At 40.1% G+C, this 25,459-nt stretch overlaps 1 protein-coding gene across 2 annotated transcripts in view; it reads right to left on the bottom strand.

The window, feature by feature from the left end:
* Positions 1-25,459, bottom strand: part of LOC309553742 (protein unc-13 homolog C-like) — a 621,348-nt gene that overhangs the window by 206,472 nt on the left and 389,417 nt on the right. Inside the window, exons 18-19 of one of the 2 annotated variants that reach the window (XM_082255119.1) lie at positions 15,395-15,472; positions 14,981-15,010 (exon numbers count right to left, since the gene is read on the bottom strand). In XM_082255119.1, the coding sequence (XP_082111245.1) occupies positions 14,981-15,010; positions 15,395-15,472 (108 nt within the window). The remainder of the gene's footprint in view (positions 1-14,980; positions 15,011-15,394; positions 15,473-25,459) is intronic. The other variant, XM_082255120.1, reaches the window with a different exon arrangement.

Here is a 25,459-nt window from a genome sequence, read left to right as displayed (position 1 = left end):
TTCCACTCTAGCTTTTACTCACTTGAAAGTAATGGGCTCTTTAATTGATACTTCTGGGCTCCTTTGCCCAAGGGCAAGATGGATTCACAAGAATCCATCTTGCCCTTGCTTACAGACATATGGGTATGCATATCTATACATTTCAGTCTAGGCCATGATATTGTTTGCTTAAATCAGAATAATCCCATTTACTCCTTTCAGTATAATGTAAAACATCTCCACTTGCATGACTTTGTAAGTGACTAGAGTTTATTAATTTGTTCCTGTAGCACTTCCTTGGCTACCAGACATAAATTAATATTTGTATGTATTGACATTTATGTATCAATACTAAAAAAAAAAAAAAAGAATGGCCTGTGGTAAAGAATAAAATGAAAAAGTGTTCTTGGAAATAATGTGTGGGATCTATACAAAAGTATGATGATTTATTATGTAATAAGTTATTAATTTCAGGCTGCCCCCTGCACTACTACAAGAAGAGATTAAACAATAAAACAGGAAATATATGTTTAATCCGTATGTCCTTAGAACAAAAAGCTGAATGTATGCAAAACTGAACAAGTAGTTTTCAGTGAGATTGGAATTAACAAGAATAAACTATACTTGTATTCCTTACTCATAATGTTGATAAATTAAATACTGTAGTCTTTCTATCCAATTTTTTTTTGCCAATTGTCCCCTGTTTTTTTTATGTCTTTGATACTTCAATGTAACAATTTACTGCTGTAATTTGAGAGTGTGTTCTTCACCTGGAAAGAATTGTGTGTTCCATCACTTCCTGTTTTGTTTTCCATATTAAAAAAAACAAATATACAGAGAAAGTGGGGCACCTTCATAAGGCCACTTTCACACACGGAGTCCGTCAGGAGGACTCAGTTTTTCTCAGCGGGGGATCGATCCGCTTATCCCCCGCTGAGCAGGCGGATGACAGCTGTGTCTCCACGCTGTGTGCGGAGACACAGCTGTCAGGTCCCCATTCTTCTCTATGGGGGAATCGGATGGGACCGTCTGTCCATTCTCATCCGATCAGATCCGACAGATGGAAAATAGGGTTTCCATCCATCAGATTTTGACGTATCAGATGTCAGCGGACATGTTTCCGCTGACATCTGATACCCCATAGAGATGCATGGAGCATCCGTTCAGATCTGCCAAAAAAAATGACAGGCGGATCTGAACGGACTCCCTGTGTGAAAGGTACCTAATGGTCAAAGCAGATGTGATGACCCAGGGACTCAGGAGAAGAAATGTCACCAACAGACAGAGTTCCCAAGGGATACAAAAAAAAAAAACCTGTCAGGTGATTTAACCTCCCTGGCGGTATGATTCTTTTGGATTTTAGGTGCTGAAAGCGGTACCATTATTTTGCATGTAATTCTTGTGAATGAGCAGCCCAAACCAACTGTATACATTATATATATATATATATATATATATATATGTATGTATACATATATTATGTATATATATATATATATATATATATATATATATATATATTGTGACAGGAAGTCAGGTAAATCTGGGAATGTAGTCACTGAGAGGAGACACATTCCCACCTGCTTTGAAAGTTCACTGATACTATAGGGTGTTGGCTGCAGAGAGAGCCAGCAGGAAGTTGAAAACCATTCAGCTGTTCAGAATGAGGAGATCAAGGACTCTATAATTTGTCCAGAGAAAATCTATTGAGTGCTGCCTCCTGTCGCCGTGTAGGCTGGGAGAGGAGGACAGACATACGTGTACCTCCCGACGCCGTGTGGGCATGGGAGAAGGACTGCTGCCGCCTGTCGCCGTGTGGGCTGGGAGAGGGGGACAGTCGGATGTGTGCCTCCCGACAAGCTGGTGAGCATGGGAGAAGACCCCCTAAAGCGATGTGAAGCTAAGGAGGGTAACCAAGAGTGAAGACGTCTCAAAGGTGAGAAGACAAAGTGTTCCATGTGAAGAATCTGAAGAGTAAAGGATCCTGTTATAAATGAACATGTGCTGTGTGAAAGAAAACAAAGGGACATGTTCAATGGACAATGTTTGTGCTGTGTGAAAAGCAAACAAATGGACATTTGAGTGTCTGCTGTAGGATCAGCAGTGTCGGTCCAACAGTAGGTTGGAAAGACTTCTTAGGTAGGTTCCAGCGTGAGAAGGTAGCCGCCCACAGAGGCAAGGATTTATTTTGTCTTTTATTTTATTTTGGCTGTTTTGACGCTTGCAATTGTGTGAAGTAAATTGCATGAATAAATCAGTCTTGTTTTCAACCTCTGCTCGGCTATCTCTCTGTGAAAACGCACCCCCAAAGGGGTCACCCATACGCCTACCACCGAGCTAATCCCTTACATATGGTGGAGGTATGCAGTGGGCAGAAGCAGCAAGATCCCTGCAAGGAAGTGCAAATGTTTGATGAACTTTGTCTGGTGCATGAGATTGCACAATCTATGTGTGCAGGAGAGAAGATCCTGACAGAAAAAAAAAAAAAAAAAAAAAAGTGTTTTAAAGAGACAGGGGTCTCAAAATTTTTTGATGAACTTTGTTGTGTCTGGTGCAAGTGACTGCACAAACTGTGTGCGCAGGAAAAGAGATCCTGCAAGAGAGAGAAAAACTACATGTGTTGAAGAGACAGTGGTCTGAAAATTGTTTGCTGGACTGTGAAAAATTTGTTTGTGGAGTTATTGAAGATGGGGCGGTCCAAACGCCTGAAAAATGCAAAGATAGATGAAATGAGAGACCGGATTCTTTGGATGGAGGGGATGTTGCCGTCTGAACCAGCCCCATCCATGCCTAAAGAGAGTCTACTAAAGAGGAAGGTTGTTGTCCCTAGCAACACTGATGAAACTGCTATGGAGACGCAGTGTGCTCAGATGAAAAGTAAACTCAAAATGGAGGAGATGTTGAAACATCTGATTATATCAAATGCAGCTCAATAGCAAGCAAATGCAGCTCAACAGCAGGCAAATGCGGATTTTCAGCGGAGCTTTGCAGCTCAGCAAAAGGCTCACCAAGAGAGCATGGCAGGCTGGAAACAGAGACGCCAGCAGCCAATGGAGGCCATCGGTTTGGAAGAAACCGAGTATGTGTGCAGGGCTGAATTGGATGCCTTGCAACGGAAAATGGAAGAAAAGGAACAAGCCTTGGAATTGCTTAAAATGGAGCATAGAAACTTGCAGGAAATGAATGAACTACTCAAGTCTCATGTGTTACAGTGGGAAGAATCCACTGCTCTTCTTTTGGTCGAGTTGCAAAAACGCAGAGAGACTATAATGGAGAAAGATACCATCCTCATGGAAAAGGAAAGTGAAATTCAGACTTTGCAGAAGCAAAGTATGGCTGATATGTTGGAGTTGCGTAATCAGCTGGAAAAAAGTCTTCAGTGTTTGGAAGTTACAAAAATAGACCTGCAGGAGTCGCAGGAACAGAATGTTGCTCTGAAAGCGACATTGTCTCTCAGCGACAAAGAGAAAAGTGAAAGAGAGGCTAAATTACTGAGTACTGTGTATGAGCTCACTACTTTAAGCAATGTGGTAAATGAATGGCGTGCGGACTGTGAAAGTTGGAAAGGGGAAGCCCAACGTGTCCAGCAGCAGTTAAAGGAGAAAGAAGCCTGTGTGGCAGAATTACATTCTTATTCCCAGATGCTAGCCAATGAGGTGAAGGCTCTTATGCAGGGAAAAGAAGATTGTGAACATAAGAGGGAAAAAGTAGAGGCACAGCTTCTGGAATCGCAAGTCAAAGTGTCAGAAGGTGACCGATTGTGTGCTAAGCTGTCAGAGAAGGCAAACCGACTGCAGGTTGAGTTGGACAATGTTACAAATCAGCTTTCTCAAGCAGACAGCAAATCTAGAGAAATTGCGGAAGATTTTTCTATCTTGGAATCGCAGCTGCAAGACACGCAGGAACTCTTACAGGAAGAGAGGTGTCAAAGGCTGAGTTTTAGCACAAAGCTCAAACAAATGGAAGATGAGAAAAATGGCTTCCTGGAACAATTAAAAGAGGAGGCGGACGCAAAGAAAAACCTATCAGAGCAAGTCGCAACATTGCAAGCTCAGATAGCGGATATGAAAAAACGCATGGAAGAAAGCGTTGGTTCATTACAGTGTGTTGAAGATGTGAAAAAGAAGTTTGATCAGATGCTTGGTGAAGAGAAGACTGTGTCTGCAAAATATGCAGAAGAACGCGCCCGTGCAGAAACGGAGGTGCGTGATAACGAGAGCAAAGCCCTGTTCTTGGCTCGCTCTTTGGAGGAAGCTCTAGAGTGTAAGGCTGAACTAGAAAGTGTTAACAAACAGCTGCGTACAGAAATGGAAGAATTGGTCAGCTCCAAGGATGATGTTGTGAAAAGAGTTCAGGAGCTAGAAAAGTCTAAGCGAGCCTTAGAACAGCAAGTAGAAGAGATGAAGATTCCGTTGCAGGAACTGGAAGAGGAATTCCAGGCAACAGAGGATCTGTCCCAAAGAGGGGATAGTGTGCCTGATGCAGTTTTTAAAAGGATCAGTGTTTTGGGGTCTGTCCTGAGTGAGCCTCAGAAATGTGATGACATGTGGCTTGAATCACCCCTTTGGAATAAACCGTTCCTTCAAAAACTTCAAGCATTGGAAAATGTATCATTAGAGCTTCAGCAAACAAAGGAGCTGAGTAAGAAATGTGATGATTTCTCAGTTCAGGCTGAAAACCTAGTGGGGAAAACTAAGGCTGTTGGTGAAAACGTGAAGCAAATGAATAAGTGCCTTTCAGGGAGTGTTTCCAAAATGGAACTGGTGAAAGACGGGTGGCAGAAGTTTGATCGTGATCTTGAGATGCATTCCATGTGGAATTCAGATAGAGAAAAAGAACTAGGTGACCTTGAGCGGTCAAATAGTTCAGCAGAAAGTGCATTGAAGAAACCTGTAAAAGAATGTGTTGCAGTTCCATGCTTCTTCACTGATGCAGAGAGGAGGTCTATAATGGATACCACCCAGATCGCTGGGTTCAACTGTGTTGTTGCCTTTAACCCCTATGTTGGTGTAAGGAAAGTTGATGATGTTCTGGTTGACTACTTCTGTGAAGAGTTTGGCAAGAAATATAAACTGAATATCAAATCAAATAGTAGGCCTTTACTGCGACTCGCTCAGGAGGGCGAAAAGTTTAAGAAGTTGATGAGTGCAAATGCTTCAGATCTGCCTATGAATATGAAATGTTTGGTGAATGATATTGATGTCTCTGGGAAAAGGAACAGGGGTCACTTTGAAGAAATGTGTGACAGCCTGTTGTCTCAATTGGAAAATCCTCTGCACAGCATCTTAGAGCAAGCAAAGCTCAAGAAGGAAGATCATTCCCTTTTACAACAAAAAGTCAATGATTGTGTACAGATGTATGGAGAGGCAACTCAAGTCACAGAGGGATGTCAAGAGTCCCTACTTGGAACAAAGCTTAGTGAAGCAAAGGTTCTCAAAGTTTTGTGGAAAACATTTATGGATTGCAGAGAGAGGCGTCTTAAGAATGTTGAAGACATTAAGACTAGCCCAATTGAGTTGCCTATGGATCACGGTCCTCCATGGTGGATTGGACAGACGGTTATGAGGGACAAGCTGTCTGACATTTATGAGAAAGCTGTCAATGAAGATGACAGAAACGAGAAGGAGCAAAATGATGCCGAAAATGCAGTTGAAGAATGTGTATATGAGATGAGAGACAAACTGTGTGGCAGTTATGAGAAATCTGTCAATGAAGATGACAAAACAGTTTCATCCGGAAGCTTGAGGATAATAGGAGGCTTATCAGTGAGTCAGCAGTGCCTGACACATGCGTGCCTGGAAATATGTGTCCCAACCCTAGGGTTGAAACAAGAGGGGGGGGTATGTGACAGGAAGTCAGGTAAATCTGGGAATGTAGTCACTGAGAGGAGACACATTCCCACCTGCTTTGAAAGTTCACTGATACTATAGGGTGTTGGCTGCAGAGAGAGCCAGCAGGAAGTTGAAAACCATTCAGCTGTTCAGAATGAGGAGATCAGATGTGTGCCTCCCGACAAGCTGGTGAGCATGGGAGAAGACCCCCTAAAGCGATGTGAAGCTAAGGAGGGTAACCAAGAGTGAAGACGTCTCAAAGGTGAGAAGACAAAGTGTTCCATGTGAAGAATCTGAAGAGTAAAGGATCCTGTTATAAATGAACATGTGCTGTGTGAAAGAAAACAAAGGGACATGTTCAATGGACAATGTTTGTGCTGTGTGAAAAGCAAACAAATGGACATTTGAGTGTCTGCTGTAGGATCAGCAGTGTCGGCCCAACAGTAGGTTGGAAAGACTTCTTAGGTAGGTTCCAGCGTGAGAAGGTAGCCGCCCACAGAGGCAAGGATTTATTTTGTCTTTTATTTTATTTTGGCTGTTTTGACGCTTGCAATTGTGTGAAGTAAATTGCATGAATAAATCAGTCTTGTTTTCAACCTCTGCTCGGCTATCTCTCTGTGAAAACGCACCCCCAAAGGGGTCACCCATACGCCTACCACCGAGCTAATCCCTTACAATATATATATATATATAATGTATACAGTTGGTTTCGGCTGCTCATTCACAAGAATTACGTATATAAATGTATATATATATATATATATATATATATATACATATACGTGTATATATATATATATATATATATATATATATATATATATAAAAATATATATATATACGTATATATATGTATATGTGTATATATATATATATATATATATATATATATATATATATATATATATATATATATATATATATATATAATGTATATATATATATATATATATATATATATATATATTTACATAAAAAGTACAGTAAAACTGCAGGAAAGGGCACTGGGGGCAATGTAATGTGAATTTTTTTATTTTGAATGGTATCAGTGTGTTTGGTGTGTTTTACATTTGAATTTGCCGCCGGTTCCACCCCTCGGTGGACGTCACGTCGCCGGAGACAGAAGCCGGGGCTCGCAGACGATCGGGAGGAAGCTCCGCCGCCGCATACCGCCCGCATTCTTCCAGAGAAAAGGTAAGTAAAACCTCTACCAGGATCCAGCGATCTTCCTAGCGCTACCCCGAGTATGGCTCGGGGTTACCGCTTTTGGCTCTAAAATCGAACCCCGAGTCACGCTCGGGAATACCGCTAGGAAAGTTAACTCTTGCATCTACCAAAAAAATAACTTTTTAGGTTTGGGTGGACTGACTGATTAAAGGCCACCTCTGCATTAAAATGTGAGGGGAGTAAATAGAGTATTAAGAACTCCTTTCTGTGTACATAGCCACTTCTGTGTCTCTACTTTCTCACTCTGCCTTGGTGAAATTTATTTCTAGGATTTGTGACTTACACTTAATCTATCTGTGTGTTTATGAATTTCCCATAGATTTATAGTATAGGACTAGCCTTGGTGGTTGGGGTTAACATATTTTGTAATATGTGGGATAAATACTATCTGAATCTCCTTTTACCTGTTGTGACCCTCACAGCTCAATTTTTGGAGTCGTTCAACCCCAGGGGATTTACTTCATCTTCACCCACTTCCCTGCCTTACTTTTCCCCTTTTTCTTCCTCTTCCCTGGTCATCTCCTGTAACGTTTCTCTTACCTTTTGTCATAATGCAGTAATGGTATGGTTCCCAAACGAGGACCATGTCTTTAACTACACCACTTTATCACAGCTGGTTCTTCTCTAGTGCAAAGATTGCAGGATTTTTTCACTTTACAGTTATTTCAATAATGTTTCCTGCCTCCAGCAAGTGCTGTGCCTGACCTCGACTTTTGAAACCTTTGATCTCTCTACCTGATGCCAGACCAGCACATGTCTATGTCTTCTTATGTACCATCCACTGTACCTGAATTGTTTCCATCACGTTTAAAGGTTAATAAACAAATTTGACAAGAAAAAATAAATAAAAAAAAAATACTATCTGAATATGGTATTATTTATAGGGACAATAAATTCTGGTTTAAGAAAAGAAAATTATATTTAGGTATGAATTCTTAACTCAAGAAAGTCCCTTTATTGTTCTTAGCCTCCTCTAAATCTCTAAATTCTTTTTTTTAGTGTTTTGCTGCTGTAATCTGAATTCTTGTCTAAAAGAGCTACTTTCATTCTAAAAACCCCACTGTACGTATAAATGTAGCCACCCTCTTTGCTCACTTCCTAGATAGACTAGGAACTATAGGGTTTGTAGTGCACATACAGCAGTACACAGGACTAAACTAGCATGAAATGAGGGGGAAAAGGAGAGATTACAAGGAGGCAGAAAAAAAAACCAGTAAGAAACGTTTTCATGAAAAACAGATTGAAGAACCATTAGGCAGTTGGTGCCCATGGATTAGTCCTGGAAAATAAGGATAGTGTCACTTTAAACAAAGGTTTGAATGCATAGAATTTTGTAAACAATTAATTGATAGTGTGTTGCATATGATCACGTCCCTGTAGTCCCGTGGCCTCTATATTTGCTAGTACTAAATTGAGCAAAAATGTTTTTCTTTTTATGTCTTGCAGAGAAGCGAGCAAGCTTTAAGACAGGTTTTCCCATTGGTTTCCAATGAAAGTACAAACTAATTATGATCCTTATGGCACTATGTCTTTAAATGTATGTAGCAATGTGCCTAGAGTTAAATGTGTTTGGAGTCATCAGGCAGTGCAAAGAAATAGGAGCAGGTTCCAGTCCATCAATATTTTTTTGCGTATGTCCAGCCAGAATTGTTTTTCTTTTTGGATAAAGTGAGGAAGGGTTAGAACCTATGCCAAGTTTTTATTGTTTTTGGGGACTCCATTAGGGATATTTCATCTTGCTTCCTGTCTGGTGAAACTGTTACCACCCTGACAATAAGTGAAGGGAAATCTTCACCTATTGTCAGGGTGATAACAGATAAGATAGCAGTAAAAACCTGACAGGTGTTCTAATTTCTCCCCACTCTATCCAAAACTAAAAATAAATTTTTGATTTGACATGCACTTTAATAGTTTAAAATAAAGTTTGTGCTTGATCAATACTAGGCCCCTATGGTTTTCCATTCTGAGCAATTTAAACATTAGGGATTAACTGTTCAGGGCATCCTGTATGATCACCTTGTACGCTATGAATTGTTGAGCATATCAGTCAGCATTCTTTGTATAGGCAATCTCAGCCCGAATAAGTGGTTAAGTATAATTAACACATTAGACATCATGGTACTAGGCTGACATTGGAGATTTAGTTTAGCAACAGGGTTTCTTCCAGATATTTAGGCTGTCAATCAAGTTCTATTTGACTACAGCCAGTATTTTCGAAAGAGGAAATAAATCTTGGGGATATCATTTGTTTACTGCAGCTTTCAGATATAGATAACAAGAGTCTGATTTTAGTTCTAAAAAAGACTGACTCGAGGCATTTCCCTCAATCGCTTTCCTTCCAAGACAAAATCATACATTGCATGACAGCGACTGACCTGTCTCCCAGCAATAAGAACAGACGCTATCTTCAAACCAAGTTTTCATAAAGACTCAAGTGAGCAATTTGACAGAAATAAGGCAAGCAAACTGTGCTATTTATTTTCAGTATAAGAAGCTCAGTAATATGATCTTTGCTGCTGCATCTTTATAAGGCTATCTTTTCTAGCCCTAAGAAAGCAAGCTAACATTTCAGTTGTCATAGGCTTGGTTTTCATGCTTATTGTGCATTTTCCTGAAATATACACATTGCAACAAAAAGCTACAATGTATGTGCTTTTTGTTAGTATATTAATAAATACCTGTTTTATTAATATAGTAAAGAAGAAAGCAGGCAGTTTTAGAAAGTAAATGTGTGTTATACAGGTAGAAGTTAAAAGAAATACTTTTATGATGTTAGGATACAAAGACATGCTGTCAAATTGGTATCTGCGTTCACCAGTGGAGGGCTGGATAATGTTGGCTAGTACAGAGCTAGCAAAGTCCTGATTTACACCAGTTTTGCCTTCCCAGAGCATAGTCTTAGTTTTGACAATTACTATTTTTTCTAACAGTGAGATTTTTGACTAAAGAGGGCAAAGACTCTGGTCAAAATAAGTCATTATGTGCTCAATTCGGATAGCATTTTGTACTTCAAATTAGGCCTTACAAATTAAATAGGGGGCCAACCTAATACCACATCCATCGGTTATTTATAAATTCAAACCAAACAGAGATATAAATGTGGACTTTAAAGGTATCATGAAAGACACTGATTGTATATTAAAATAGATGCTTATTTATTGAACAAACAAAATTAGGATTTAAATTAAAAATACAATTAAATTAATTTTAAATTAAATGGTCGATCCATACACTTTTTCATTTTAATTTTGTTTGCGTAATACATATCTATTTTAATATACAATTGGTGTCTCATGGTACCTTGGTACCTTATTTATTGAACAAACAAAATTAGGATTTAAATTAAAAACACAATTAAATTATTTTTAAATGTAATGGTCGATTCATACACTTTTTCATTTTAACTTTGTGTAATACGCATCCATTTTAATATACAATTGGTGTCTCTCATGGTACCTTTAAAGTATGCATTTTTTTCTCTGTTTGGAGTGAATTTTTAGGTGGCTGTTTTTTTTCCCTAGCTTTTATCCATTAATTAATCAGATTAGACCGATTCTTTTTCTGAAGTATCAGCAAAAGCTACTGAATACTTGTTCACATGGGCCTTCTAACAATTTTAGATAAATACTATGTGCAGAATGTATATCCTGTGGGCTGTATAACACTTTGCATAATTGTAGACATTTTGTAGAATAGTACAGCCCAGGGAAACATGGCCCCTTTTCCAGCCCTCCCCTGCTGGCCCCTACCTCTTAGCTTTGGCTCTTCAGTATTTGTTTGATAATAATATGATACAAATTGTATTATTATTTTTTTTTTTTTTAACATGAGGCATGCCCTAAAATTTGTTAGAAAACACTGGGCACTGGTTTAGAAAGTGCATTAAAGTGTACCAAATCCATTTTGTTTTCTAAAGCTGTCTGCAATTATCGGAAAAACAAAGAAGAATAGTAGAAATAATTAGCCACTTTACTGGCAGAACAGAGATAGGTTATACAGTGTTCTGTCAAGAAGAAAGTGGCTCAGGGCGCAGGGTTTTAGTGTAATCCAAGCAGAAAACATCTCCTCGGTTTCCTAACATCATGCAAACTGATAAAATAAACACAGACTACATACGGTATCTGATTTTGTCTGGTTATTGAGGAATCAGTAACTGAGCTGAAATTTAACTGCTGTGCAAATAAGCCCGCACCAGCAACTTTTCCTTAGGCTGTTTCATTTTGTATTAAAAACACCATTTAAATAAAATATAGTAACATTTTGGCTCTTCAGCCCACACTGATCTTCTGATATGCTTCTGGAAAAACGATCAAATGTACTTGCTGAAATAAGATAAAAAATAAATAAAAAAGTACCAGTTTGAAAGCATACAGTGGCACCAGCTGACTAAGCAGTAGTAAGCAGCAATGTGAGATTTACATGCCAATGCTTAGCACCAGTTAGCCAGCGCCTTAGAAAACCATTCCTCATCATGCATAGCCAGCATGTAGGAGCATATAGTGACATGGCTCTGCCTAAGATATTAGGAATTTTCCAATATTAGAGGAACACAGTCTTTAGGTTGTGTCTTTATCTTTGTCTTGTCCAGCTTATTTTTTCCATTTATTTGCATATATCAAATAATTAAAACACACAGGCCTTTCAATAATGCAGTGCAAACAGCAAATCAGATTGAATTGGACACATGGGTTGGGCAAATCTGTCTGCGTTCAATTTGTGGGGAGTTTATCAAATCCTGATTAAAATTAATGAAACCTAAATTTAACATTGGACTGAGGGCTATATTGATTTAGGGGGGGGGGGGCAGCAATCTTGAAACTAAATTCTGCCCATTTTTTAGGCTTTAGGAAAGCTATATGGGGAGCAGGGTACTGCCAGGGGGGACAAATAATAGAGCAAAAAAAAAAAAAAACATGCAAAAACAAAATGTGCATGTATTTTTTTTTTTTTGTGGAAAGCATTACATCGGTGATCAGTGGATCAGGCTTCTACAGACAAGCCCTGCAGATTTTACTCCACACCTCCACACTACAAGCCATCTGCCGCGAAGGAGGATGGTACTTGTAGTTCATGCATTCACAGGAAACTGTAAAAGAATGATGCTGCCGCATGGACGAGCCCCATGTGGCCACGCTGTTTATAGAATTGTGACAGTGGGTGCGGGGAGAAGAACCCCCAGCCTATGACATGCTGAGGGGGTTCCATCCTAGATATGGGTGAAACATGTAACATGTTCCAAAAGGTGAACTTATTCTTTAAAAAAATACCATACAATAAGGAGAGGGTTCTTTTAAAGTGACATGGAAGGGCGACGTGGAAAAAAAACACAAACCCTATAAATGACATGCTTGGGAGATGCTTTTAAACTGTGTGTGGTGGTAATGAACCTTACAGTGACGTCTGCAGTGATTTCCAGCTTTGACAGGGATCCCAAAGGTATGGTATATGCCAGGGGTTGACAAATTTGCCTTGAATCTAGGAGCCAGCTAAAAAAGTTAGGAGCCAGCTTATTTGTCGAACCCTGTCATAGGGGGCTATCCCCACGCTTACCACAGGGGACTCTGCTGATCCCTGCGCTCACCATGGGGGTTCTGCTGTTCCCTGTGCTCACCATGGGGGTTCTGCTGATCCCCGCGCTCACCATGGGGGTTCTGCTGATCCCCGCACTCACCATGGGGGTTCTGCTGATCCCCGCGCTCACCATGGGGGTTCTGCTGTTCCCCGCGCTCACCATGGGGGTTCTGCTGTTCCCCGCGCTCACCATGGGGGTTCTGCTGTTCCCCGCGCTCACCATGGGGGTTCTGCTGATCCCTGCGCTCACCATGGGGGTTCTGCTGATCCCTGCGCTCACCATGGGGGTTCTGCTGATCCCTGCGCTCACCATGGGGGTTCTGCTGATCCCTGCGCTCACCATGGGGGTTCTGCTGATCCCTGCGCTCACCATGGGGGTTCTGCTGATCCCTGCGCTCACCATGGGGGTTCTGCTGTTCCCTGCGCTCACCATGGGGGTTCTGCTGATCCCTGCGCTCACCATGGGGGTTCTGCTGTTCCCTGCGCTCACCATGGGGGTTCTGCTGATCCCTGCACTCACCATGGGGGTTCTGCTGATCCCCGCGCTCACCATGGGGGTTCTGCTGATCCCCGCGCTCACCATGGGGGCTCTGCTGATCCCCGCGCTCCCCATAGGGGCTCTGCTAATCCCCCTGTACACACCAGTTCCAGTGTTCCCACCTAGACCCACCTACAACATATGTCTGTACAGTTTTATAGGAGGGAATGACAGAGCAACTGGGGCCCCTGAGCACTGTACTGTACAATGTTTGCCCAGACCTCTGTATTTCCATGGTGTCAATGGGCCCTAGCAGAGGATGGGAGAGATGAGCAGAGGGCTCAGCTCTGAATACATGCAGTACAAGGCAGAGCCTGAAGGAAGGAGCTCCCCACATACACTGGGAGCTGGGCTATCCTCACCTCCCACAGGAGCCCCGTACTGAGTGGCTACCCACGTGTGTATGTGCTCCTCTACGTATACATGGGACAAGTCACTGTACCGGCAGATGCTGGCCGCTCTCTTCGTCCGCCGTCTTCCCGGTACCCCCCGTTCTGTCTCCGCTTGCCGGCTGGAGGTCTGGCTCCGGGAACCGAACAGCCTTGCTAGCTGCACCCGGAACTGAAACCTTCAGGGTGCGCAGCCTGGAATATACGGGAGTAAGAGAAGAAGAAATTCCGCGCTTTTCGGCCGGTGGGCGGAGAGATAATTGGCGTGACGTTCATAGTGCTGGCATTAGATAGGCTGAGGGATAGCGGCTTTAGGAATTACTCGTGCCTGGTGCTAAAAGGTGAATGGGCTCTTAGGCGCCAGGAGGCAATTTCTAGTCGCAAATGCGACCTGGCGCCTGGGATTTGTCGAGGCCTGGTATATGCATACTTAGTTGGAGCTGGACCAATCCAACTATGCAATGCTAACCTTACGTTGAATTCAGCTTTGTAGTAAAACTCCAGTTTAAATAAATATTTAAAGAAACATATAAGTGCTAAACAAGAATTGTTGTATTGCAATCTTATTTGAATTACCTTACTGGGTCAATCTATAGCCACCTATGATTTTCTGCATTTTCCAGAAAATTTTAAATCCTATTTTTTGCTGCTATGACTACAGTTTGTGGTTGGGATTCTCTAAAATCACAACTCCTCCTGTAATTAGGTCACTACATCTCCAAGCAGTCTACTTGGGCTCCAATTACAGATGGCCTTACATGGATGGAGATGATCAAATCATCATCAATATCCGTATGTTGACTGCTGTGGGGTTTTTAATTTTGAAGTGGCACTTAAATAGAGCATTTTAAAAGGTTTTAGAAAATATGATTGAACTGTCAAGTCATCAAATGGCTGCTGCCATATCTGATCCCAAGTGCAGCATCATGGCAGCTGCAGATCAAACAGAGGCTAAGATGGCATCTTCCTTGGATTTAAAAGATATAAGGGTTTAGTTCCAGTAATAGAATCTTGCATCACTGATAGTGGGAATATGACACTTGTTGCGTTCCATTATATATGGACTACATTTTTTTTTTTTTTTTTTTTAACAGCTGATAGAGGAGGGAAAGCTTTATAGGTGTTGTAATTTATAGTTTTGCACTGCATCAGTTTAATGCCTATGTATAAAATGGGCAAAAGACACAGACCATTACTTTTTAAAGCAACAAAGACACAAGCACCCAGAGGTCAAACTAGGATTCTCCTCTTGTTTTTATTACTAAGCAATTGTTATAGCAGATGTCACAATGTAAAATGTTTATTTCATCTCCCACTGAATTCTCAATAGAACATTTGTGTTCCTATCTTAGGCTGGCACAGTCACAATAGCCTGTCAGGCTGGCACCATGATACAGCCTGTAACATATGGTTTGAACTACCAATGCATGCTAGCTTTCACAAACCTTGTAAAAAGCTATTGCTCCTTCTATCTTCTGCTCGGTTGATTGCAGGTTAAAAAGCATTGGACAAAGACATGACACATTACAGACAGAGCACAAAACACAATACCATCAACACAGATACAGGAATGTCATATGCAGTAATAGCTGGAGATGATGGACTGGTGATTACAACACAAAACATAGAATATCTTTTTTTTTTGTTTGTTTTTTAATATTACAGATCATTAGCATTCAGTGCACCAGAAACTATGAATTTAGTGCTTTGTTATTTTGCTTAACTTATTGCAATAAGGTTTAATACTACTGTTTTCTAAGATCAAATACTGATGTAAATTAATTGTTTATTAGGCATATTGCTAATGATCTTTAAATATATCCTGATAAAACAGACACAATATATATCAAGGGTCTTACCTCCTTCCCACCCATATTTTCAAACATCTTTTCCAGTTGCACTCTTAGCTGTTGAATGTTGTTTATCAGTATACAGGGCTGAAAACGATATAAGGAAAATTATGAAAATTATCGTTGTTTCTATATAAACAATGTATCAGCATTTTGTGTTTTTGGTAGTGTGGATAGCTGCAGTTGCATAAGATACCAAGGCTAATTATGTGAAAGCATTGTTGTGCGTGTTTACTAAGAGCATTGGTACTTTAGACGCAGGCCTATGCCTAAGCTTAAAGTGTATGTTACCCAAACATTTCATATTTCCAATATGTGTTTGTGGTACTATGCACTTGTATTAAAACTATCCTGTTCCCTTTGAATTGCTTCCTTTGTGTGAAATACCTGGTGATCCTGTCAGTCCCTCTTCATTCCGATTTCAAACTGACCATGCTAGGAATGGAAGCACATCTGTCCCAGTGTAGTCAGTTTTATTCTTTGCATTCTATTTAGGGGCACAACCTGTTTGTAATCCAGCGGTCAGACTTCTGCTGATGCGCCCCCGTGCACAGCTCCTCACGATGAAGATCAGTGTACTGCTGTTTCTCTGCCTCCTGCTTACATGCCCCCCCCCCCCTGCAGTTTCCACCCAGAGCTCTCTAATCCCCTTTTGCACCTTATCTATATTCATGTGATCACTTAAAAAAAAAAATAACTAAACCAAAAAAGTCGTTTTACAACAAGCTCTTTTAAAGGACAGAGCTGCATATTATTAACATGTATTAGCATACATTTCTTGTACATGCAAAAAAAGGTTGAACATTTAAGAGTGTAAGTTTCCACGACATATGCTTTTTGTATATTTATTGCTACTTCCTTATAGTCTTGAATATCTACGCCACACACTGAGATGCAGTGAATTGTTATTGACAGAACATTTTATTTGGTTTTGAGGAGGGTTAGAGTCTCTGTCAGGTTTTTATTGCCATCTGTGTCTATTAGCAAGATTTGCAGTGGAAATACAGAAAAAAAAATCACATTTTTAGTAGGGTAAGGAAAGGTTAGTAGTTCTGACAATGTTTTTTATTGCTGTCTGTGCTTTGACATGGTGACGTATTGATATATGTGGTTTGTTATATACATACAAACGTACGTATATGCCCTCAAGCCCTGATATGGTGTAGCCAGTTGCTCATGTAAAACATATATAACTCAAATTTCACCATATAAGTTACAACATAATAATAATATTAATAATAATTAGTATTACTAATAATGATTATTCTATTATTATAATGTTTTTGGTGATGGGGATCATTCAAGAGAAGGATTTGTCAGGTGTTGCTATAATTCTGGGTAAATAGTTGTTCAGTCTTTTTTTAAAAACACCCAGTGGGGGTGCTTACCGGAAAATTTCAGTGAGTTCCATATTGTGGGTATGCATGATAGAATGCATAAGAACCAGAAGATTTTGAAGTACCTTTGGGGTTGTGTAATTTTCCTTTCTCTGAGGAGGGACCATGTGGGAGTATGGGTTTAGAACTTTATAAGTAAGTAGGACGATTTCAAATGATATGCTCTATTTGATTGAAAGTCATAGTAGGGAGTGAAGAATTGGGGTGATGTGGCAGTGCCAGGGTTGGTGGATGGGTAACCTGGCTGCTGCATTTTGTACAGATGCATTTTGTACCAGATAAGGTTCTTTCTTAGGGAGTCCAAAATAGAGGAAGTTGCAGTAATCCAGTCTTGATGATACAAAAGCATGGATTCATTTTGGCATATCCCCTGCTGCAATCAGATGTTTAAAGTCTTTGAATATTTCTGAGATGTTGGAAGGATAGGTGATACATTTTGCATAATCAGTAGGACAGCATCCAAGATCACACCCAGGCTGTGCACATGGTCAAAGAACATAAAATTTGTATTCCCAATGTTTAAACCAGCTTGAGGTGTTTGTAACCACTGTGATGCTTGCCTCTGCCCTCCAATCAAAAACACTTCTGTCTTGTCTGGGTTCAGCTTAAGCCAGCTACAGTTCATCCACTCTTGTATGTCATCTTGGTCAAAGGATCACCTGTCTGGTTTGAAGAACAGGTAGAGTTGTGTATCATCTGCATAGTAATGATAACTAAGGGCATGGTGTTGGATGTTTTATTTCCCAGTAAATCAAATGACAGAATAAAGCCATGTGGAATCATGTAATGTAATGGAAGTGAAGAGGATAAGTGGTTTCCTGCTGTAACACTTTGTGATCTCCTTGACAAGAAGGATTTGAACTGGCTGAGTACTGCACCCTCTAGACCACAGAGAAGCTCTAGGTGATTCAATAATACATCAAATATAGCAGAAAGAATAAGGAGGATAAGCATAGAGCATTCTCCTATGTCTCAAGCCATTAATAGGTAATTCAATAGTCAGACCAGTGCAGTTCCTGTACTGTGCTTTTTCCTCGAAACCAGATCCAAATTTTGGTTATTTGACTACCAGGCCTCAAGCATGCTAGCGATTGCCTTTTTAATCACTTTTTAAAGGGAATGTTTGACAGCTGTCTGTAGTTGGCCTGGACAGAAGCGACGGAGTCAAAAGCAGAAATGACCATTTTGTTGTTAAAGTATAACTAAAGTAAATGTATTTTTCTAGTTTTGGACATAGTGGAGATGAATTAAAATACCTGTCAGGTTTTTACTGCTACCTCTGCCCCTGTCAGGGAGATTCATCTTTCTGTATTTGTTGTCCTGTTTACCATTATCTTAGAAAGTGAAAGTAAAAGAAAATCATACATTTTGGGTTGTCCCTTAGAATAGTAATAGAAGGGAAATCTTCCAGTGGGGACACTAGTTCTGGTGACCCGGGGGGGGGGGGGGCTTGGCGGGGTGTGGTGGATAGGTCCAAGAGCTAATGCTATGTAAAGACAGAAGTCTTAACAGGCTAACTATCTAGATGGAAGAGCAGCACAGAGATGCACAAGATGCTAAAATAATTATACAACTGGGTTTTTAGGTTAATTGGTTATTTTGTGTCCCAAATGGAAAACAAGGTCAAGTGTATGACCTTTTGTGTGAGTGAAAAACTATAGTTCTTGAGGGAATCCCAGTGCTGCCATAGTAATAAAGATTTGAGATTGCTGTCTGCAAAGAAGAGCAATCTGGTGTGGTTTACGGACAGCAAAGTCATAATGCTATTTATTTTCTGAAGAAAGGCTTTTCCATTACCTGTTGGTCAGTATATTAGTAACGTTTTAATGCTAATTTCTCTAGTTGTGCACCTACATATTCAAATGAGTGATTGGGCCAATAGAGAGGAGGGTCGAAGGTTCAGTTCGGATTTAAAGCAGATTGCAATTAACCCACCTATGTGTTCTTGTCTTGGGCAGTGAAATTCTGAATAGCTGCTTGGAACTGTTACTTTTAGGATGGGTCCTTTTTTATATCATATGTGCTTGTACTTTTTAATGTCATTATTTGCAGTGGGAAGGGATTTTGATTTTGAGCTCTCTGTGTTTTGTGACCAGTCTAGGCAAGGTTGATTGATTACTCAGTTGGGGAGGGCAGCATGTAACTGATTTATTCATTGTGAGTATATTTGTGTGTGACTGTCTTCCTCTGCACACCCTATGGCTCTTTTTTTAAAACTCCAAGAGACTTTAGGATGGGAATAATGGATGGTTCAATGTGTTTGTCAGAATCAGTTGTTTGAAGGGACAACAAACAACCAGGATACTATGAATCCATCCTACTGTATAATGTTCAATAAAGTGTCATTTAAGCCACATCATAAAAAATAATCAATAAATGCTGTATTACATATTGTTTGTACTCACTCAATCACTATGGGATTTGTTTTCTGTATTCTGCAAAAAAAACTGGTTGATCCTGCTGCTCCTTCTGTTTATGTCCCCATTTCAGCTAGGGATGTCTGCAGCTGTGATGGCAACTCTGAACATGCTCAGTTTTCAGTGAGTTTCAATGCTGAGAAATTCCTCCCTATCACATCTGAGCAGCTCATGTGACTATAGAGTCTTGATTTATTATTCAAGCGATTAAGATCTATCATTGTGGTGAGTAGGGAACCAAGAGGGTTTGCCAGGCACCTTGAGCACCTTTTGAATAGACTATCTGCACTCGAGCACTTTTTTGGATTTCATTCACCTTTAATGGACTTATTTATCAAATTTATATTAATTATTTATAATTTTACTATTTATAAATTTGATTGTTCACAATAATTTATTGTTGTTATATCAGATTTGCTAGTGCTGTTTTAAATTTGACCTTCTATTTTGAATAGCATGTGAATAGCCAGGTCATAAAAGTTGGCATTATAGAACGGGAGACAGAGGAAAAGTGTAAAAATCCTTTTAAAAGAAAGATGTAAACATCCATTGAAACAAATGTTCCAAAATGCTATCTGAAAAATCCACATAGTTGAGTTTCCAAGGGTAAACCCTAGTACACATTCTGAGAAAATCAGAAAAATACCGCTTTTGAAGCGATTGTACAATAATCTGATAATTAGTACACAGCTTTCGAGAGCCGATTAGGACAGTTCTTGCAAAATTATCTTAAGGGATAAACGTGATACCCAAACTATTTATTCAGGGCAGTTTTCATCCAAAAACAATCAGAAGTCCAAAATTATGCATGCTCGGAAATGAAGGAATAAATTACACAATGCAACACCTTACATCACTTCCGAAGTTGAATTCTGTCATAGGAGAATTTTTGTAACTTAAGTAACCTATTGGTTTTTCATATGAGACAAGTATGCAAAAAACAAACAAACAGATGATCATTTGTCCGATATTCTCATCGTGTGGACAAGGCTTTAAATCTGGGAAGGAGATATTCTAAACTCATGATATTATTTAAGACATCTGAACATAGTTCTGTTGTTTATGGTTAGCAAATGTGAAAATCAGTACAGTAGACTAAAGAGTAAACTAAAGAAAAAGTGGTATATTTGTGAAAATGGTTGTCTGATTATAGTTCAAATAAATTGAGTTCCTTGCTTGATGAAATCTGTATTGCTCTGGGGATACATTCTTAAAATATTGGAGTCTTGGAGCACCAGAAACTGAGATTACCAGATCAGTAAGTATCTTTACGTAAGATAGCAATTCAAAAGTGTAGCTTGTGTGTAGCAGAATGTGGTTCCTTTTATATTTTGCTCCTTTGCCGCTGGATTTATTGAACATGTCCTTTTTAGGTAAAGATAAGGAGCAGATAAGAAGTGAGGCAGCCAGCTTGGGTATACTCCACTTATACAGGTTATAAACAATTCAAAAAAGCCTCTTTATACTTTATATTTTGACTTCTTGTCTATTGCAAACACACATTCCATTTTATGAAGGATTCCAAACACCTAGAATACATACATTGCATTAGTCTATGTACAGTACACCACATGGACACCTTCTATTTTAAACCAAAAGGAAAATGTACAAGTGATAGTATGCAATGAATTTGCAGATGAGTCAACCCAACAATTTCAGTCAGAAATCAGGCATGTTGTAGTTTAACATGTGACAATAAGCCAAATTGATATAGCACCCACACAGCACTTTACATACTGTGCAATCTCATCAGTATTTTATAAATATTAAAATATGAAAATATGTGGAATGAAAAGCCCCAAAAATGTATAAATAAGAAAATCCCCATCCCAATAGATAATGCAGGTCCCTTCACCCAATATTAATTTACAAATTATAATTTATTATTTTGTAAGGAAATACCATGTTGTGGTCCCTGGTTATCGCCTATTTCATCCTTCTATAATTTGTATGTTCACATCAGTCTCTGCCCTCAAAGAGCTTACAATTCAATACACACACATTTGTGATCCAGTTTAAATAGGAGCCAAATAATTTCCCTAGCATGCCTTTGGAGTTCAGAAAAAAAAACAAAATAAGCTATAGGTATAACTTTTGTAGGTAGCGTCTTGGTTGGGTTGCAAGGCAAAAGTATCATTATTAGCTCTATGTTTTTCATTCTGCCAGCTGGCTGGATAAAAAAAAAAACCTGAGCAGATTTCCCCATCTACACATTGGAGGTGGATGGGGAAATTCTCCCTGCTGTGTCTTTGTATTCTGACAGCAGGACCCCCCCCCCCCACCACCACCATCAGAATACACTGATCAGTGCTGCAGCCCATTGGCTGCATGTGGTTATGGGAATGCTGGTTTTCCGGCAGGACTGTTCTAAGAACCAATCTTGTTAAACAGAGAGGGCTACACATAGATTAAAATTCAGCCAGTCCCTGCTGAACCAGCTGGATTTTGATCCATGTATGGCCAGTTTAAGGTAAGTGCTATGAACAATTTATGGTAGCAATCTTAGAGCTAGAACTTCCTAGTGACAACACAGAGCAAGATAAATACAGAAAAATGTTTTAAAGTGGAACTACAGCTCATACAATTTTACTTGTTTTTGGTATAGGAGTGCAAGCTAGAACCCATGTATCTCCAACAGATCTGAATGAGTTTTCTAACCCTTCACCACTCTATAGCCTTCACACTGCCTAAAAACTAAAAAAAAAAAAAATACGGAGACCCACCCAACAAGAAATCAAGAATGCACATACAGTATTGTCTATGTGTAGGCAAATCTAAATTGTAGTAATTAGGTTAAAATGTGGTCTGAACATCTGTTTGTGAATAACAATAAAGGGTAGTTTTACGTAAAGACACTGAAGCCCTAAGTCAACCTTTGCTTGAAATGTCCAAGTATACCAGAAATGTCCTTTCAGTGAATTTCATTTGACATTGCTACACAATTACGGTAATACAATTTACATAAGCCAGCATGTGTGTTACATTTTAAGAGCTAACTTCAAACAGTAAATTAAACACCATGAAATCTGGTATGACATAGGGATACTATAAATTGCAGTTATATTGAATTTTTCTACTAGGTAGAAGGGTATGGTATATAATTGCTAGTGTAGGACCCTACAATGTGATCTTTTAGTCTTTGTAAAGCAAGGCATTGTACATAATGAAATGCAAATAATAAGTCTACTGCAACATAAGATCACTGCTGACTCTAGAATATGTAAACTAAACCAGAGACTTACAGTCATAATTGAGACCACTGATAATCTAAATTGTGCAAACATATCTTATTGTGAGAGCTGAGCGCTGGGCAGAGGAAAAAACACCAACAGAAGCAGTTATGTGTTTAACAAAAAAATGTATTAATTTATTTTATCTGCAACCACTCCGAATAATTGAATTTCACTTAAAGAGGAAGTACACCCTCCTCGGACACTTTTACCTATAGGTAAGCCTATGATAAGGCTTACCTATAGGTACTGTAAATATCTCCTAAACATGTACCGTTTAGGAGAGATTTACCTTACATGCATCCAGTGACATCACTGGCACATGCGCTCTGAAGGAACGGCCGCTGGTGCCGTTTCTTCAGAGTCCCGTGCCGTGACTGTTGGCTCCCGCGCGCGTGCGTGGGAGTGACGTCACCGCGGCTCCGGCCAATCAGATGGCCCGATGCCGCGAACCCGGAAGACGGGCGACTGGACATGTCGCCCGTCATACAGGTAAGCGGGCTGTACGGTGGGGGCTCGTTCTAAGGTAAGTATTGCATAATGAGCTAGTATGCGATGCATACTAGCTCATTATGTGTTTCTCTTACAGGTTACCAAAAAAAAAACTTTGTACGGGTTTACAACCTCTTTAACTTCACCCTCTTGAAATTGCCACCCTTCACCCTCTTGCAGAACTTGCCTCCAATTAGGCATCCCCCATACAAATATTACATGGTTAGTCAGGTTGAAAAATACACAAGTCTTTCTAGTTTAAATGTGATGAATGGGAACATGCTGACAGAAGGAAAGAGCAGAAATGACCTCTTCAGTCTGTTGTTGCTTCTTTACTGTCTAGTCACAGGCTTGAGGCTGGGAGTTGACCTAGCTATGTTGCTTATTTGAAGCAGAGAAAAGTCAGGTCACCAGGCTGACAGAGCCCTGTGGTAGGGCTGTGTATATTTCAGAAGTGGATTGACAGAAATGCAAATCATTTGACAGGCATAACAGTTACCATTTATGTGTTTCCTGCATTATAAAAGGAATGTTTGTTGGGTGCTTCTGCTGAGAAACCAGTCCTCCAGCTTGATCTTGATAGGGGAGGATGAAAAGGGAGGTGGGTGGACTTCCAGTATTGTGCAAGTGCACCATGCTAACACTGAGGGCAGCTCTTAGGAATGACAGAAGCAGTTCCAACTAGCAGGCAAAGAGAAGAAGAAAGGCGCCTCTGGTCCCGCAACTCGTCCTATCCTCTAGCTGTCCAGCAGCAGAGAGATGACACAGGTAGGGGAGCCCAATTAGGAATGATGGATCAATCTGATACTCCGGTGGAACACATGCCTCGCTCATGGACCGCACCGAGCGTAATAACGTCAAAGGGACGGTAACGCGTTTTCGGAGCATGCACAGTAGTGCTCCTTCGTCAGACCAATGTCATCTCTCTGCTGCTGGACAGCTAGAGGATAGGATGAGTCGCAGGACCAGGAAGAGACCCTGAGCCGTGACGATACATGTTATCCCATCTGTAAGTCTGCTTGTTGTGTGTACAATAAAGTGTTGCTAGCTGCATTTAGAGGCGCCTTTCTTTTTCTCTATTTATGTGTTTCCTGGTGTTCAGCCCTAAAGTAGTTCTAAAGTTAAAATAATACATGGTTTAGACACATTTTACTGCCTAACAACTGCTCCCCCCATAAGATATAAAGGCAGCGGACAGGGGAGTATGCATGCAGCGGCTGCAAGGCTTTACATCGCGGTGTGGCAAAAATTATCCCCATAGCACTTGCCTAAATGAGGATGTGCAACAACTGCTCCGCAATTGCAAGCAGTGCATGCAGCTGTGGAATAGTGATAGGGGATTTTAGGGGTTAAAACAGGCATTATGTAAGCAACATTATATTTCCTTATCACCTATCAAACACCCTGTGAAAAGCAGTCCATCCTGGATCACGCTTTAGAAGTGAAATGCTAGTGTAAACTAGCCCTTAAGCTGAATTTTGATCATGTGTGGGCACTGTGGTTAAATAGAAGTCTATCTACTGATTGACTAGCAGCCTGTTGAAAAATGTCTGCTCACCACCTGCAGCGCTGGTCAGTCTATTCTGACCCAGTGGAGAGGATCCACCTCAAATGTGTGGATGGGGGAATTAGGTAAGTTATTTCATTTAACCGGCTGGTTAAACAAAAAAAAAAAAAATGAGTGATCGTTGGCCAGCTTTAGTGAGCCACTGTTACACTATGCCCCTATGCTAGACCCTTAACTTTAGCTTAAATTACACTGGTAATATACAGTATATTTGTTGTGTTTAAACTTTGTATATTAATCACTTCAAATCCTGGATATAAACAGGCTGGGATGTGTTCAAAGATCAACAGACTTCTTAAATCCCATTAATTATTTACTTCTATATTCCAATTTGTGGTGGGAATATCTGACTGAAATCCACAAATAGTCTCAATATGGATTTTTTGTGTTATTACCTAAAAAAAAGCAGATAGTTGAGTTTTCACATAAACCTCACCTCTGTCTGACCTAAGCTCACATCTACAAAAGTGTCTAGTACAGATGTGCTGAAAAGTTTGGTTCTGGGCAGATTTGCAGAACACGACTACTTATTGTATACCTACTTATACATCACTATCAATTTACACATTGCTTTTACATATATATATATATATATATATATATACACACACACACACACACGCACACACACACTATATTACATAATAATTGGGACGCCTGCCTTTACGCCCAAATAAACTTTAATGGCATCCCAGTCTTAGTTTGTAGGATTCAATATTGAGTTTGCCCACCCTTTGCAGCTATAACAGCTTCAACTCTTCTGGGAAGGCTGTCCACAAGGTTTAGGTGTGTGTCTGACGATTCTTCAAGAAGTGCATTTGTGAGGTCAAGCACTGATTTTGGAGGAGAAGGCCTGCCTTGCAGTCTCCAATCTGTCGGATTGAGGTCCGGACTCTGTGCAGGCCAGTCAAGTTCCTCCACCCCAAACTTGCTCATCAATGTCTTTATGAACCTTGCTTGTGCACTGGTGC

The sequence above is a fragment of the Pelophylax lessonae genome (genome assembly GCF_965119305.1).
Source record: "Pelophylax lessonae genome assembly, chromosome: 4".
Lineage (NCBI taxonomy): Eukaryota > Metazoa > Chordata > Amphibia > Anura > Ranidae > Pelophylax > Pelophylax lessonae.
Note: the sequence above shows the minus strand (reverse complement) of the source record. Positions and strands in the feature narration are given on the sequence as shown.